Source organism: Alternaria metachromatica, assembly GCF_023757995.1.
Source record: "Alternaria metachromatica strain BMP 0045 chromosome Unknown scaffold_22, whole genome shotgun sequence".
NCBI lineage: Eukaryota > Fungi > Ascomycota > Dothideomycetes > Pleosporales > Pleosporaceae > Alternaria > Alternaria metachromatica.
Window position 1 is genome coordinate 131,311 of NW_026055513.1, and position 15,974 is coordinate 147,284.

At 54.7% G+C, this 15,974-nt stretch overlaps 6 protein-coding genes across 6 annotated transcripts; 3 read left to right on the forward strand and 3 right to left on the reverse strand.

Annotated features, from left to right (window-relative positions):
• Positions 1-2,669: 2,669 nt before the first annotated feature.
• Positions 2,670-4,401, forward strand: J4E83_008084 (uncharacterized protein; the record flags this gene model as incomplete). The annotated part of the gene is made up of 3 exons (XM_049334981.1): positions 2,670-2,844; positions 3,109-3,924; positions 3,974-4,401. 3 exons carry the CDS (start codon positions 2,670-2,672, stop codon positions 4,399-4,401), a joined length of 1,419 nt encoding a protein of 472 aa, XP_049185825.1.
• Positions 4,402-6,407: 2,006 nt separating this feature from the next.
• On the reverse strand, positions 6,408-7,967 carry J4E83_008085 (uncharacterized protein; the record flags this gene model as incomplete). The annotated part of the gene is made up of 2 exons (XM_049334982.1): positions 6,408-7,684; positions 7,736-7,967. 2 exons carry the CDS (start codon positions 7,965-7,967, stop codon positions 6,408-6,410), a joined length of 1,509 nt encoding a protein of 502 aa, XP_049185826.1.
• Positions 7,968-9,222: 1,255 nt separating this feature from the next.
• On the forward strand, positions 9,223-10,647 carry J4E83_008086 (uncharacterized protein; the record flags this gene model as incomplete). The annotated part of the gene is made up of 2 exons (XM_049334983.1): positions 9,223-10,246; positions 10,307-10,647. The coding sequence occupies 2 exons, from the start codon at positions 9,223-9,225 to the stop codon at positions 10,645-10,647; spliced, it is 1,365 nt and encodes a 454-aa protein (XP_049185827.1).
• Positions 10,648-12,245: 1,598 nt separating this feature from the next.
• J4E83_008087 (uncharacterized protein) lies at positions 12,246-12,935 on the reverse strand (the record flags this gene model as incomplete). The annotated part of the gene is made up of 1 exon (XM_049334984.1): positions 12,246-12,935. One exon carries the CDS (start codon positions 12,933-12,935, stop codon positions 12,246-12,248), a length of 690 nt encoding a protein of 229 aa, XP_049185828.1.
• A 778-nt stretch (positions 12,936-13,713) lies between these two features.
• Positions 13,714-14,706, forward strand: J4E83_008088 (uncharacterized protein; the record flags this gene model as incomplete). Its single annotated transcript, XM_049334985.1, has 3 exons — positions 13,714-13,739; positions 13,787-14,045; positions 14,095-14,706. 3 exons carry the CDS (start codon positions 13,714-13,716, stop codon positions 14,704-14,706), a joined length of 897 nt encoding a protein of 298 aa, XP_049185829.1.
• A 424-nt stretch (positions 14,707-15,130) lies between these two features.
• J4E83_008089 (uncharacterized protein) lies at positions 15,131-15,859 on the reverse strand (the record flags this gene model as incomplete). The annotated part of the gene is made up of 3 exons (XM_049334986.1): positions 15,131-15,473; positions 15,523-15,645; positions 15,840-15,859. The coding sequence occupies 3 exons, from the start codon at positions 15,857-15,859 to the stop codon at positions 15,131-15,133; spliced, it is 486 nt and encodes a 161-aa protein (XP_049185830.1).
• Between the last annotated feature and the right edge of the window lie 115 nt (positions 15,860-15,974).

The following is a 15,974-nucleotide window of genomic DNA, read 5'->3' on the forward strand; positions in this document are numbered from 1 at the left end:
GGCGGGTCTGCGTGTGGTAGCACCGCCAGACCGAGTACAGTACGAGGAGGCGGCGATACCGCCATGTGGTGTAGAGTAGCTTGACCGGCTTGGACCGACTACGTGATACTGATCCAAAGGATGCGTAAAGATGGACATGTTTCGGCAGCAGTTGCCGTCTGCAGTCCAGTTCAATGGTCATAGTCGTTCTAGGCAGACACATTCCAAGTAGGTTAGCCGATCGTGTGCCCCGATGAATACGCCGATGTGATCCTTTGTCTGAGACAACACCGCGGTCGTGGTGGGTGATCGTAGAGCCATGAATGATGTTGGTTATTACTGTGACGAGTTGAATCGCTGATATGGTTCAGGGCTTCCAATGGCGGCTACAAAGAACATGGAACTCACAGTTCAACAATAATCGATGGAAGATTGCTGTACAGAGGCTGGTCGTCCGAGATAGCAGCGACGTCGATGCTCACATGGTGTCCCGTGTAACCTGGTCGATGGATGCGGGTTCCAAGGGTTCAGCATCATGTGCATTGCAGGTTCCAAGAAGCAGAAGTAGGGATGAACGTAACGGTCACAGACGATCTGCCATGTCGACCAAAGAGCGATGGAGTAAAAGTGGACAGGAGCAAGGGGTGGATTTATTACCAAGGGTACAGAGGAGGCACAGCGCCTGTGTGACCGCGGAGGATAATTGGCAGGGCAAAAGAGGCTGTGGGCGGCGGGAGTTCTGGCAGAAGTCGGGCCAGGAGGACTGGTTAATGGAGCGGGATGATTGCCATGCGGGAAGCAGGGTTCGGGAGCGCCGTGCCCTGCAGACTTGTGAAGCTCAGTGCATCAGTGCATCCATCGGAACAAAGCGACGATGGGGGCAGTGTCGGTGGCCCCGGAGACGCGAAGTGTGGATATGTTCAGTAGTCGTTCTGTACCGTGGTCTCGCACAGCGCTAGCCGGCCAAGTATGGCCATGCTGTTTGGCATGGGCACGGGCTAAGGCGACTACTGCATGCCGGCAGCGAATGCAGGCTACAGAAGGATGCGCGCGCTGCAGGCGGCCATGAGGGATCGGCGCAGGAGGACAGCGTCGCAGAATTTGCTTTTGCTCGGCGCTTTGGCCGGTTGGGTAGCAGGCGTGGAGGGCTAGTGACCTCGTGGCGGTACAGCGGGCGGCGGGATAGCAACACGGGTTTGGCTAAAGTGACGACAAACTACAAGGCCCTGCCATGCTCGCCGCCCGTGTCTGCTGCTCGCGGGGCTCAGGATGCCGTGCCTGCGCATGCGTCTGCTCTGCACGCTGGAGCGGAACGAACCTCTGGCTGCCACAGCCGGGCGGAGTGGCCCCTCGCGGGTCGGTCGTGGCAGAGGGAATTGCTGTCATGGGCACCGCCATATGACAAGTGCACCAGTTCGCGCGCGGAGGCAGGGAGCCCATATTAAGTGCAGCTAGCCGCCGCTAGACGGGCAGCTTAAGATACACGAGGCCTCGATTGAACGATTTCCCACGTGCGGCCGGCTCACCTCTGGGCACCACCATATCCATTAATTGGCTGGCTCCCTGGCTGCCCTTGCGACTCGTCAAGACTCAACCGTCGCCTCTAGCTTTCTGTTGCGCCGCACCTCCTCCACTTTCCAGAGGTCCCTTCCCAACGTCGTACGACGTCCCTACGGCTAGACCGCCGGCTGCCCGCTGCTTTGTTGTGCTCCTTGCTGCCCTCCGCCCCAGGACATGTACTCGACCCGGTAGTCTGCTGACTGCTGCTCTCCCTCCCCACGCGCGCGAACCCAGAGTCTCTCGACTTTGTCCTCGTCGCCGTGTCAACTGGTACCATCTCGACCCACCACGCCCCAGAGTCGCCCCAGCTGGCCAATTCTCACCACGACGCCTCGCTCGACGCCCACGTCGTGCACTCGTCTTTTAGGGCGCCTCCATCGTGTCAATTCCAGATCCCGCCCTCTGGACGCCGTGTCCCATCTGGCCTGGGCAAAGGCACCTTTGTATTGTCCCTGCTGCAGCGTCCGCCGACTAGGGAGAGCACGGCAGCCGCATCTCCAGCTCTCGTGGAGCTTTTGCCAGGAACCGTGTTTGCTTTTGTCTCGACTCGTACCGCCAAAAGAAGTCATTGACGCCGGGCACCCTCGCAGCTGCCACTCCTGCAAGACACGGCCATCGCTCCTGCCCTTCTCGCGGTAATCGGCGTGGATCGTTACCTTGCGCTTGCCATTAGAGTTGGGACGGTCTTGGCGCTCCATTCGTCGTGCCCCACTTCAACCCAACTGCCATCTTTACTTTCAGGGAGGAACGAACCATATCCCGTGCGGCCTCGCTGCCCGTTACCCTTACCACGCCCTGCATCCCTCTTCCACTCCACGCCCCGGCCACTACCCTTACCCAAGCTTCCCTTCCCGGAACTCGGCCCTCTTTTACTCTTACTTCCCCATCTTTCCCACCTGGCCCATCTACGATTGCCGAAAGTGACCAAAACCACTTGCTCTGGCAAACGTCATTATTCCGCGCCTCACTGGCTCCACTATCTCACCCGTTCGAGTGTGGACATCATCACGAGCCCAAAGCCCTCTCGCTACCACTAACGGCGGGCACGCACGACTATTTTATAAGGTACCTCGTGCGCCGCCTCCATATCCATGAACTCTGTTTCTCAGCGTACCACGCCGCACGGGAACATGTCGCAGAACAACATGCAAAACAACATCACTCAGGGCCAGCAATCTCTGCCGCCACTGTCCTCACTCACCAACCGTCTACCTACGGCTGAGCCGACCCCGGCACAGCCCAGGCAGCACTCAGAAGCACGCGAGGTTCGCGACTCAGGCAATTGGTCTCTTGCCCAAAGCAAACGTGAGTTCTCACGATACCTATCATCTGCACGTTGTTGACACGCTTTGTAGACTCATCAACTATGTCCCAGTCCTTGGGACTACACGTGCAAACGCTACTCAACCCTTCCGATGATTCCCCATCAAGAAGTTCGATACCCGAGACGCCATCATCGGCTAGGTATCCGTCTGGCCTCTCCCAGACGTCTCAGGTACGCATTTTGTTATCGCCTATGAACTCGTCTAACACAGCAGTAGCATGGTGTTTTACCTCCGCTCAACCAAGGGTTCGACAGCCGGCTCAGTATCGATGCCGGCTCTCATTTCGACTCTCGACGCAGCAGCGTAGACAGTCGGATGAACGCTACCATGGGTCATCTGTCCATTCACCCACAGTCACCATACGAGAGCCAAAATGCGTCTCGGGTTTCGCTTGTCTCGAACCTCCAGCAGCAACGCGGCATCACAAATCCTGATTCGCGCCCTAACGGCACTTCTCCTCTGTCACCTAATCGTGCTGCTCCGCGTGCCAACCATCCCCCTCGACGCGCTCCGGTCATTAATCCCAACCCCAGGAGCGTGTCTGGCATGCCGGACCCCATGGCGGCGGCTCCAACTAAGGGTTTTGCTTGGGCGTTTCCCGCAGATGATTACGACCACGAAGAGAAGAGGACGTCTAGCAGCGGCGAGTCTAGCGTAGACCGATCCAACGCCCCTTCGCGTCAAGGCAGCTTCGCGACGTCGGTCAACAGCAGCATCTTCACCACAGACTCCAAGCTACCACCCGGTCAACAACGACTGAATGATGGCACGCCTCCCTACTCTCATCCTTCATCAGACGTACTGACTAGTTCAGACATCCCTAGCACTCATCATCACTCCATGCAACATCGCAGCGTGACTAGCCTGCAGAATGTTGATCCCACCAACCCGCTTGCGCCTGGGAGTGGAAGTTATAGCAGGACCCCTGAGCTTCGCGTCAGCCACAAGATGGCAGAGAGGAAGCGTCGTAGTGAGATGAAGAACCTGTTCGACGATCTCAATGGCATCCTTCCCAACAGCCCAGGCAGCAAGTCATCCAAGTGGGAGATTCTCACCAAGGGTAAGTTCACTCATGAATCGCTATATACGTTTGACTGACGTGTCTTTAGCTATTGAATACGTCACCAGCCTGACCCGCGCACATCAAAGCGCTCGCGAAGAGATCAGCCGCTTGCGACCTGATGCAGAATACTGTCGTCGGGCCCAGGAGGAGAACGAGCTCCTCCGAGCAGAATTGAACGCCGTGTGGAACGCTCTCCGTCGCGTCGATCCATCCAACTCTCATGTCTACGGAAGTATGACAGGCCAGTTCGCACAAGGACAACCCGCAACTCCTGCGTCCGGAACCAACGTTCTTCCACCGTTACAGCAGCAGCAACAGCAGCAGCAACAGCAACAGCAACAGCAAGGGCTCTCGCAACAGCCACCACCATCGCAGGCTCAGTGGGGACCACCGCCGCATGGAGGCTCTATGCAGGGACCGATGCAAGGCGTCGAGTTTGGCGGTATGCGGCCCTACGAGCACCCTCACCGTTGAAGCAACCCTTCTTCACATCACTGTGGTCTTGCATGAGCAACGCGGCTGCTCAAGCCACTCGAGTCTTGACCTTCACTGGACTGTATTTCTGGGTCTGTTTTCCGCCTTACATCGTGAGGCTTCACTTCAGCGTTTTCTGTTTATTACTTCTACACCAACGGACGGGTACACGGTTTAGCCGACTCTGTTCGGACCTAGGACTAGCTGTCCCACCAACAACGGTTTCAATTATCTACCGGCTTTGTTTCACGACCTTTCAGCATCGAATGTATTATGACACGATCCTATGCGACATCATCGGCATACTCGACACCCCTAGAGGGTCTTTCCTTTGTTCACCTACCGGATCGTAGGACGGCGTTATATGGAGCGGCTTACACCTTTGGAGCGAGAGGGCAAGGAAAGCTTCTCGGAGAAAGGTCGGGAAAAAAAGTATATGTCATGAATCACTAAATCGGTGAATCGGGTTCCTCATGTCGGCTCCAAGAGTGGGATCTTCGGCCATAGCAGGCGTACGGTTGGGCTTTGGGTCATTCACCAGCGATTAATCAGTCTTTCAGTCGGATTTGGCTTCATCACTGCATGTAACCCGGGACTTTGGTCCCCGTCCCCGCCATCGTTCTACACGTGGACATGTATCTGCAACCAAGGAGGACCATGTTTCTCAAACATGCATTAACAGCTGTTAGCGGGGGACCTACCACAAATTCTTAAACATGGATCGTCGCTGCAGGTTTGCGCGACCGAACTATACCCACACACCCTCTCTCGTTATCGCTCACTGCACTTGTACTGTTGTTGATGGAGTGTATTGGAGATTCCAAATTCCCGGGTCGTCACGCACGCCTCTTGCCGGATCTTGCCGACACGTGTAAGCATGGCTGCCTGACGTATTGCAGTTAAGTTTCACTCATGGTACTGTCGTTGTTTCGATGATCTGTTGTTCTGACTGACAGGCGACGGAAGGCTGTTTGCCGCTGTACTAATGACTCGTATCTCGTCAATATTCCCCGATCCCCCATCATCCCCTTTGTCTTTGCGCGCCATGCTGTTCTTCAACATACGCTTGACTAATTCGCTTTCGCTTGTTTGTTAACTACCACAAAGTTTAGGTCTGCATCAACACAGCCACGTTCATACACTAGCTATTCTGTAACTTGCAATGTTTGCGCGTGGTGGCGTGGCGCGGCGTGGTAGTTCTCTTGGTTGCTTGGTTTCTAGGTGAGTTTGACATTGGCGGGGGGTTGGCATTCGATGGATGGAGCAGGTGGAGTGCACTTCGCTCGACACGAGGCTCATAACTGCGCCGCAGCACGTGGGTTTCGGGATGTGGAGTGCAGTTCTGCCATGTGGAGTACCTCTTTGGACATGACTTGACACTTCCAAGGTTGACATGACTTGTAGCTACAGGATAGGCAAAAGGGTGCTGGAGCGCATATGTGTCAGGTAGCCGCGAGGTAAATTACAGTTTGCACCTAGACTGACTAGTGTTAGTGCGGGGTCGGTAGGGAATGCCGAAGCCCTGAAGTGGCAGTGTGCGCGACGGCTAGGGCAAAAGGCAAAGTGAGTTTTCCGTAGACCTGGTGTGGCTGGTGACGGTGGGGTGGTAAGTTTGGAGTGGGGAGATAGGGTCTTAGGGGATATATCTATCTGATTATGGTGATCGGTGTTGATCCACTGGCTACGGTGTTTTCTAGGAGAATTATCTAGGTCCGAGATAGAGTCATGTTGGCTTGACTTGGGATGGTGATGTGATCTATATACATAGTTTGTCTGAGGCGCATGCTGTAGTCACTAGACTAATTGGAGTAGTATAGAGGCGAGGATCACAGCACGGAAAGCTCGATAGGACAGTTCACATCATGACATTAACTAGTAGATGCCGAATTAAATGCGAAGCGAAAAATGGCGATCGCAAGACGCCGGAAGGGTATAATTAAAATATACAATCTAACCATCATCATATCAGGAATCTCTTCAAAGGAGAAAGAGATAAAAACATTACACTACCCGCGATGCAAGATAGTATCCAACGGGTTCTTGGGTTCACCAATCGTTTCCTTTTGCACCTGTTTCTTCTGCTTCTTCGTCATGAGGCCCTTGGCCTTGATACCGCGTTCTTTTCGTAGTTTCTTGAGCGCCTCTTCGGTCATTTCTTGACGGAGGATTTGTTCAACGACGAGCTTCTTGCGACTGCGCTTGTCGCCGCGGCCGATGATGATGCCCGCGGTGATGTTGCATGTTAGACTGCAACTTAGGATGATGGCGGTGACTTCCTTGGGGCGGTCTTTGTAGTAGATACCCCAGGTAGTACCTCCCAGTGCGCATTGGAACATGGAGTGGAAGTCGAGAAGAACGATGATGGTGATGAGGAGGCGGATGGAAAAGGCATGGTGGGTGTATGTCTCGTGGGGCCGGTAGAAGGTATGTGACTTCTCCAGCTTGCCTTGGTGGTGCTCGAGTTTCTTCTGCTCTTCAGCGGTGAGAACGGGGGCCTCGACGCCTTCTTGTTCTGCTTCGCCTGTTTCCCAAGCGTTGGATCGCGGCATGGTCGGTAGTTCGTTGTGGTCTTTCAACTCTTGTAGTCCTCGTTCTTTGCGTAGCCGCCAGGTCTTGTGCGCGTAGTAAGCGACGAAAGCCATGTGGTATGTGTCGACGATGCGGAAGGGAAACATGGTGATTCCAACAACACAGAACAGGGCAGTAAGGACCTGATCAGCAATCTCGACAAAGTATGCCTGACGATCACCAACGTAAATCCAACCGATGAGGAAGAGTACCCATGCTGCTCCCCAGAAGGTGATAAGGAAGAAGTACAGAGTGACGAGGAATCCAAGGGGGTTGCGAACATAACGTCCAAACCCCTTCATACTCCGCTTGAATCTTGCGCGTCGGGAGTGGAGAAGATGCCGTACGTGGTCGTCCAGAGCCTCCTTCTCCTCGTCGGTCCATCCTGTCAATGAAGCACCATGTGGCAGCACGGCGTAGTGATGGCCAGCACCTTCCTCCAGAGTCGAAAGATTGGAGTCGATGGTGTTATTTCTTCGCAATTCTCCACGGCCTCCGCGTGCGGCTTGTTCTACTTCGCCTTGTTGTGTCATCTCAGGGAGTTGATCTTCCTCGCGTCTGGCCCCTCTAGCCGTGCCCATCTCTTCGTCCGAGGAGTCTGATGTAGTCTGCCCAAGATCGTATGTGGGCTGGCGGTTGTAGAGCCAGGGTAGATTGGGCAAGAACAGCGAGTTCTGAACGTTATTCAGTGTAGTGAGGGCAGATATCTCGGGGTCTAGACTTTGTTAGCCGATACCCCAATGTAGCATACTCTGGGGTTACGTACCGATGACATCAAGCACATCGACAACATTGTTGCCCATCATGTTCTGGTTTGGGTCCTTCTGATGCCGCCGCATGTGGAAAGCGGAGGACTGGCGAGTCATCCCTCTTCGTGCATTGCTGGCAGTCGGCGGACCATTGCCGATAGCAGGGTTTGCTGTCGCCGTGCCGTCTTCATATAGAGGCTGTAGATGGGGGCCCGTTAATTGACGTCTTAGGCTATCGTCGGCGACCATGGCCGCTGGAGGTGGGCGCGGTTCGGAACTACTTCGTCTTCGGCCGGCTTGCCATGTGCTGTCGGATCCCGGTACTGGCGCTGGGTCAGGTGTGGGTTGGGGAGTATTTACGCTTGGCTGATGTGAGGGTCTTCTTATGCGAATCGACGAACTACGCAAGCGCTGGATGGGATTTGAGGTAGGCGCGTGTGGTTGAGAGGGTTGAGCGGACGGCGTGTAGGTCGTTGTGGTGACGGCAGGGTGTGTGATAGTGGTCGACTGGGGCCCAAAATGGTGCACGCTCGTTCCCTGTCCGGGTGCGGTGGATGTCGTGGTGGTGGTAGTGTAGGGGCCAGAGGTAGTGGTGGTCGAAGTTGACGACGACGCCAACGGTCGTCCCTGCTCGTGTGGGCCTTGATCCATAATTGCAGCGGTTGCGACGAGAATGCCCCAGGAAAGGAAGCAGTTTGGGCGAGAGTGCGGCGTTGGGGTCAAGTAGTGTCTTGCTAAGCGTGCAGCGAGCGATCCGGCCGCGACCGACGCAATTAGTTCATTGTTCAGTCAGCAGCCTGTCTCCGCAATCCGTCGTGAGAACAGGGTTAGGAGCGCGCCGTGATAGGAAAGCGGCGCGTTGGCACGGCGATAATAACGGGTTTGAGGAATAGGAGCGTGAGAGGGGTCTTGGAAAACACAGTCAAGCTTTCCTTGCACGCGCGGGTTGTCAACCAGCCGCGTGGTAGTGCTTCGGCTAGGGCGGCTTCGTTGAGGATCCGAGTGGCTGCAGGCCATCCCTCCAGCAATCAGCTCTGACGTCATACCTCACATCTTTTCAACTGCAGACATATCTGGGGTTGCTGACACCTGCATGAGAAGGATGGACTAAGCATGGCTGACGCCCAATGCTTGGTCATATGAGCCCTGCACGTCGCTGTCGCTGCAGCCACAGTCTCTGCAGAGGAGCCCCCAAGAAGCAATTCGTCGCACTGCGCAGACTCTGCCAGTTGTGCGCAGAAACAGTGGGCTTTGGAGACATGCATTATTGTTATGCCACCCTGGTCGAACTCAACAAATGTCAAATGTCGCTTGCAGGCCGGTTTGGGGGAGCAGCGTCTGGACTCACAGCCACAGGGCTGAAACACGGCCCAGCTGGTCGCGCCTAGGCCAGCGTTGACGTAGCTGTGGATCCCAGCTGCGCATCCGTACCTGAGCCTTGATGCCTTCCGACATTCACAATAATCTATACCTATAGCATCGTTATCGCATTCATCTCTCCAAAATGAAAGCGGCACGCGCCCTTGTTCCAGCCTTTCTGGCAGCCAGCCGCGTCGCTGCCATGCCGCAGCGCAGCGCGCCGCAACAAGCTATTCTCGACGCGTCGACGAAGCATCTCGCCAAACCACTTGGTGTAGGCCACTTCAGCGAATGGAGCCGTGCCACAAAGAAGGATTTCTTGGTAGACTGGCAGGCCGGCAGGGAGGATGAGTGGACGATGGTAATGGGCAATGAGGGCGGTGATATGGACTCCATGACCGCGGCGCTCACTTGGGCCTACCATCTTGAACACTCCACCGAACACACTGACAAGCCTATGAAGGCCATTGCACTCCTTCAGACACCGTCGCACGCGCTTGATCTGCGACCGGAGAACAGGCTGGCCCTCGACAATTCGCAGATGACGCCTGGCCATGAAGACTTGTTGACGCTGGATGAGCTGCCTGAGGACCCCGAGACTCTAGGCAAGAAGCTTAAGGGCATCGTCCTGGTCGACCATGGCAGCCCTCTACGAAAGTGGAACGAGGCAAAGATCCTCAGCATCTTCGACCACCACAAAGACCGCGGTACTGCTCCTGATGCCGAACCCCGTGTCTTCGAAGTAGCAGCAAGCTGCACTACGCTCGTGGCCCGCCAGATGCTCGATGAGCTCGAGAAATTAGACGAAGAATACCACATGCCGCACGAACTGCTCGAGCTAGTCCTCAGCGCCATTGCCATTGACTCCGGCGGCTTGTCAGGCAAGAAGACGACCAAGACCGACATTGAAGTCTCCAAGCGCGTCCTCGCACGCAGCAACTGGAAAAAGGACAGTCTCGAAGACGTCATGGAGGACCTCGACGACGAGCTCAGCAAGGCACAAAAGGACATTGACAACCTTGGTCTGCGCGACCTGTTGCGCCGAGACTGGAAGGGCGACATCATTGATACCCCCTCCCCGCGCACTCCTACCGTGAGCATTGGCTTCGCCTCAATCCCATACTCCATGGATGAGCAGATTCTCAAGACGGACTTTGCGGAACTCTTTGGTAAGTCTTGACTCCCTTCTCAATCTACTCTCGGAGCGCAACTCAACTAACACGCCCCAGACTGGTTCGCCGTGCACGCCGCCTGGACCGCCGAAGCCGGCGTCGACATCTCCATCACGCTCAACAAGTACAAGAAGCACTACAAAGACGGCGAGAAGGAGAAGATCCGCGAAGTCGTCCTCACCGTCCGCGACGACGTCCGTATCGACCAAGACCAAGCCGACTCGCTCTTCAAAACCGTCAAGGAGGCGTTGGAGAACAACGAGGAGGGTGTTGATTTCCAGCCGTGGCACCGTGCGGATCAGTTGGCGCCTAGGCAGATGGTGTGGACGCACAAGAGTAGCGCGGGTAGGAAGGTTATTAGGCCGATTGTTGAGGAGGCGGTTATGAAGTGGGATTAAAGGTGGATTTGGACGGGGCTTTGGTACCTATGTGAAGACGAGTCTTTATCAAATGTACCTGTCTATCCACATGTATCCCATATGTATACATGATACTCTGTTATGTAACTTGGATAAGACGCTCAACGTCTATCCTTCACGGTAGGTTCTGGTCCATGGGGTACGCTCTGAGGATGACAAAACTCAGGCGCCGTTGCTGCATACACGGTGTTTGTTTTCGAGAAGTGAACGGCAATGAAGATCATGTATGCTTCAACATGGATAACACATGCTGGGCTTCTTCAATAGATCTTGCAAATGGCACTGATAGATGGCGAAATCCAGGCAGTGTTGCTGCATACATGGTAGTAAAGCTCAACAAGTGGAAAGGCGCCAGGACAATGTATATCTCAACCCGGAGTATAGCAATGGGGCTTCTTCATACGTTTCACGTCAGTGGCATTAGTCGATACAAGAATACGTGCAGCGTTGCTGCTTACACAGTACTAAATCTTGACCAGTAGAAGGAATCCAGGGTGATGTATGCTTCAAACTATGAAGTGATACACGCCTTCCCCTAAACACTTCTTGCGAACAACATCAGCGTGTGCTAGAACCCAAATCATGTTACCGCATACACGGTATCAAACATGGACAAGTACGCAGTATCGAAGCTGATGTATACATCTGGTAGTACCAACGGAGAAAGGCATAGCCGCTGGGTTGCAGCATACGTGCTCTTCACTCTCAACAATTAAGCGGTTTCCAGAGCAATGTATACGTCTGGCAGCCCCGATTAACGGCAGTATCCACATCGGACTACCGCATACATAGTATTGAAAGTCAACAAATAGAGGGTATCTAGGATAATGTATGCTCCCTGCAGCACTGGCAGACGCTAATATCAACGTCAAGTTGCCGCATACACAGTGTTATATATCGGCGAATGCATGGTATCCAAGGTCAAGTATACTTCTGGCAACCCCGATCAACGGCAGTAGCTAGTTGGGATTGCCGCATACATTGTGTTGAACTTGAAGAACTAAACAGTACCCAAGTTGATGTATACTCCTGGCAGTACCAATGAATACAAATATACACGTTGGGTTACCGCATACATCGTGGTATATATCGCCGAATGCATAGGGTCCAAGGTCAAGTATACATCAGGCACCACCAAGCGACGACAGCGTTGCAGTAGGTTTGCCGCATACACTGTATTAAACTCCATCAACTAGGTGGTCCTCAACGTAACGTATTCTTCAACGCAGATTTTTCTGGGTGCAGAATCAAGATCATAACTCATCATTCCTAGGCTACGTGAAGCTCTTTGCCATACAAAACTACAAAAACGACCAATTCCAAAGAACATTTACAAAAAAACAAGACAATCCTACAATGTATGCCCCCACCCGGCTATCTTCAGCCCCTGAGAGCCTGCCCTTTCGGGCGGCTGGAACTCAAGGGGCCGTCAAGCCAGGGTGGAGGGGAACAACAACCAAAACGACCAACTTCCTCCAATCAAAACAAAATCATACCATCTCATCTAACGCCGCCTGAAAACGAATGGGGTATCTAACGCCGAAAAAATGCTGAGTAGTCGTTTCCGTCTATGGGCGCTACCTGGGGCGGGCGCTACGAGCAGCTGGCTTCCTGACGTTGGCCGTGTTGGTCTTTGGTGATAGCACATGAGACGAAGTGGTTGTCTTTGTGCGGGAAGCAGCGCGGGTTGCGCGCGTAGTTGGGGCAGCAGCAGCAGGCGCCGATTTCTGAGTGGGTGCCCTAGCGCGCTTCTTTGGTACAGGTAGGTCTGCATTTTCCTTGTCCTCGCCAGACAATTCGTCGCTGCTGCGCTTCTTGGCGCGTGTGGTCTTTGTTGGCTGAGCGTATGTCGGTGTGGGCTTGGCCTTGGCGGCAGGCTTTGCACGCCTGGTATCTGGGGAGGAAGTCGCGGGCGCTGAGGAGCTTGTTGGGATAGAGTTTGTGGGAGCCGCGCGTGTCTTGCGGGAGGCAGGTGCTGGCGCTGGCGCTGATGTCTTCTTGGGTGGCGCAGTCTTGATTGGTGCTGGCGCGGTCGCGGTCGCGACTGGTTGTGCAGGCGCGGATGCCTTGAGGAGGTCTAGTAGCGTGGTTTGGCGCGTCACGGTCGGGATGCGGTTGACGCGACGCTCGAGACGCGACTGCATGCTGGCACACTGCGCGTCGCACTGCGCTCGTAGCTTCTCTTTGCGCGAGTCGAGCTCGATCTGGAGGTTGGCTAGCATGTTGGCTTTCGCCTCAGCTGTGATGCCGTCCTTGATGTTGTTCATCGCGTGTTGTGTGATGTGTGACGCGTCGGCGGCGGCGATGTTATTGTGAAGTGCCGGAGAGTACCAGCTAGTAGAGAAGAGCTGCTGAGACTTTCAAAGATCTGATATTGATCTTGAGAGGCTCGGGTGTGGGGGTGGTGAAAGAGGGTTGCAGCTTCCAAATGTTGTGGTGGTGGAGAACAGTAAACAACGCGAGGCAAGCCGCGACGATGATACTGGGGAGAGGATTTGAGTGGTATAAGTGACTTATTGAGACTTTCTGATGCTTTTGCAACAACTTTTGAGAGATTTGGAGCAGATTTGATGTGGTTGCGGGTGGTGGTGGTTGCAGCTGCTGAATCAGAGTGGGATGTTGGAGGAAGGAACGTTGGAGCCCGCAGGTCTGTCCTTTACGCCAGCGCCAAGGGCGACGTCACGGCCTAAGCAGTACGCTTGCTACATCGAGGTTGGTCGCAAGACAAGAGAGAACACCAAAGTACAGGATAGCAATCTGCGCAGCAACAACTGCAGCGCAGCGCTTTAGAATTGGAGTCGCAATATTCGATGTTGAAATGCACGAGTAAGTTTCTAGATGTTGCAGATACCGTCTGAGTCATTTCTCCTCCGACACGCGCACGGCCTCCCGCAGGCGCGGTCACACCTCACGTGATCCCGGTGGTTCCCATGGCCAGCCTCCGTCCTCCGCTGCGGCGACCTGAGCTCAGCATCACAAGGTTGCCGTCGATCCAACCAACTACCCAAACAATCACCTCAACCCCACACACATCCGGTCTTCAAGATGGTGTTAGAAGCTTCTATGATAGTGTAAGGCCATATGCACTCACACATCGACCGCATACTAACCTCAGCAGCGTTGACAACAGCGAAGCTAGTCGAAATGGCGATTATGTACCCTCGCGGTGGGAAGCACAACAGGACGCCGTGAACATGATCTTCTCCGCAAAGACTGGTGCAAACCCAGAGTCATCTGTCGGTCTCATGAGCATGGGAGGCAACACCCCGGAGATCCTCACGACCCTGACAACGGACATTGGCAAGGTGTTGGACGGTCTGCACCGGACAAAGATAAAGGGCAGCTCACACTTCGTGACTGGCATCAACGTCGCGGCTGTACGTTATCAGGAACCTCTGGTAGGATGCAAACTAACAGTACATGCAGTTGGCTCTCAAGCACAGACAGAACAAGTCGCAGAAGCAGCGGATAGTCATGTTCAACTGCAGCCCCATCGAGGAGGACGAGAAGAACCTGGTCAAGCTGGCAAAGAAGATGAAGAAGAGCGGTATCAGCATCGACATCATCGCATTCGGCGAGCTGAGCGACGACACCACGCGGAAACTCCAAGCCTTTAGCGACAACGTACAGAGCGCCGAAGGCTCCTACCTCGCCACCATTCCACCCAGCGCGAACCTGCTCAGCGATTCGTTGATTACTACACCTATAGTTGGCGGGGAGGGTGCATCCAGCGGTGGTGGAGACAGCGGTTCCGGAGGCGGAGGCGGCGGTGCTTCCGGCGGCAACGACTTCGAGTTCGGCGTGGATCCATCGGTCGACCCCGAGCTCGCATTGGCGCTGAGGATGTCTTTCGAGGAAGAGAAGGCACGGCAGGAGAAGGACAAGAAGACGAAGGAGGCGGCCGAGGGCAAGTCGGAGCTCGAGCCGGTGGCTGAGGGTGACGAGAAGCAGCCGCTGCTGGACAGCTCGGGCCAGCCTGGTGGAAGCGGCAGCAAGGACAAGAAGGACGACGACCCAGACAAGATGGACACGGCGTAAGCGGACATAGCGCAGCTAGGAAGAGGAACGCCTTTGAAGCTTCACGGTGGAGCAGGAGTATTCACGGCGTCTACTGTATGACTAGAGCTGGCGTCTACCGCATGGCATGGATGAAATGAAGCAAATAATGAACATTAGTCTACATTGATAGGTACTGGAGACAGTACTATCTTCTACAGCACATCTCTCACAACTTGGCTTCCCTGGTGGGTGGTCTCTCTTCGTCCCCAAACCCGACACTATCATACATGTTACGGACCCAAGAGTGATGCCCTGGAGCTTTGGTACGAGAGTCTCTAGTGTGCTCCCGAACTGCAACCAGTGGCAATGCATGCCGCAGCAGAACGCTCCTCGTGCTGTTCAACACGCGCCCCGCTTTGTTTCTCTTCATTCCGATTCGTGGTATCATATTCCCAATGCGGCCTCAACCCCCTCTGACTTTGACAAAGCTATCCAGCCCCCGATCGAACTTCTCGCACCGAATCGGCATCTCAACGGTATAGAACGGATTCTTCATGACGTAATCCGCATACAATTCATATATCCTCTTCATCATAGTGTCGACATTCGGTTGCTGGGGCTCAGTGAAGAGCAAGAACTTGACACCGGTCTGTGTTTGGAAACATTGTATGCGGAAGTGTGAGCTTTCGAGGACCTCGATACCGGTTGCGCGGACAGGGAAGGTCTGGAGATTCGGTGTGGTGGTAGAGGGAGGCGGCGCGCGGACGGGTGGGACTGGAGAGAGCTGCGCTGTGATGGCGTGCATTCTAGACGCTCATCAGTAGAAGTTTATACGCCCAGAACATTGCGATTTACCCGTGAAAAGATCCAGCGAGCATGAGATAGTCATTGCTGGTGAGCTTGCTCATGCCCGCGTGGAACTCGCGATTGTAGATGAGACCGCCAGACTTGCTGATGACGAACAGCGCGAACACCACCCTACACTATAGTGTTAGCCGACAACCTAAGAACACACTCGGCTTGCTTATTACATCTTGACGATCGGTGCGCAAGGAACAGACTATCGCGACTTTCGGCGGCGTGGTGTTGCGGCTCGCGTTCCGCCCTGTGGGACCCTGGGAGGGGCTAGTTGCACACCGCAGCCAACTACCCACTCACCTTTGACAGCTCACATCGGTGTTTGCTTGGCCATTCACACGGTTGAGGCCCGCTCACTCCTACCACTGCTTCTCCTCAAGACTCCCCACACCACGGCACCCACACCCGCTCAATATTCTCAGCCCGGCCAACGCGGACCGTTGAGCTTC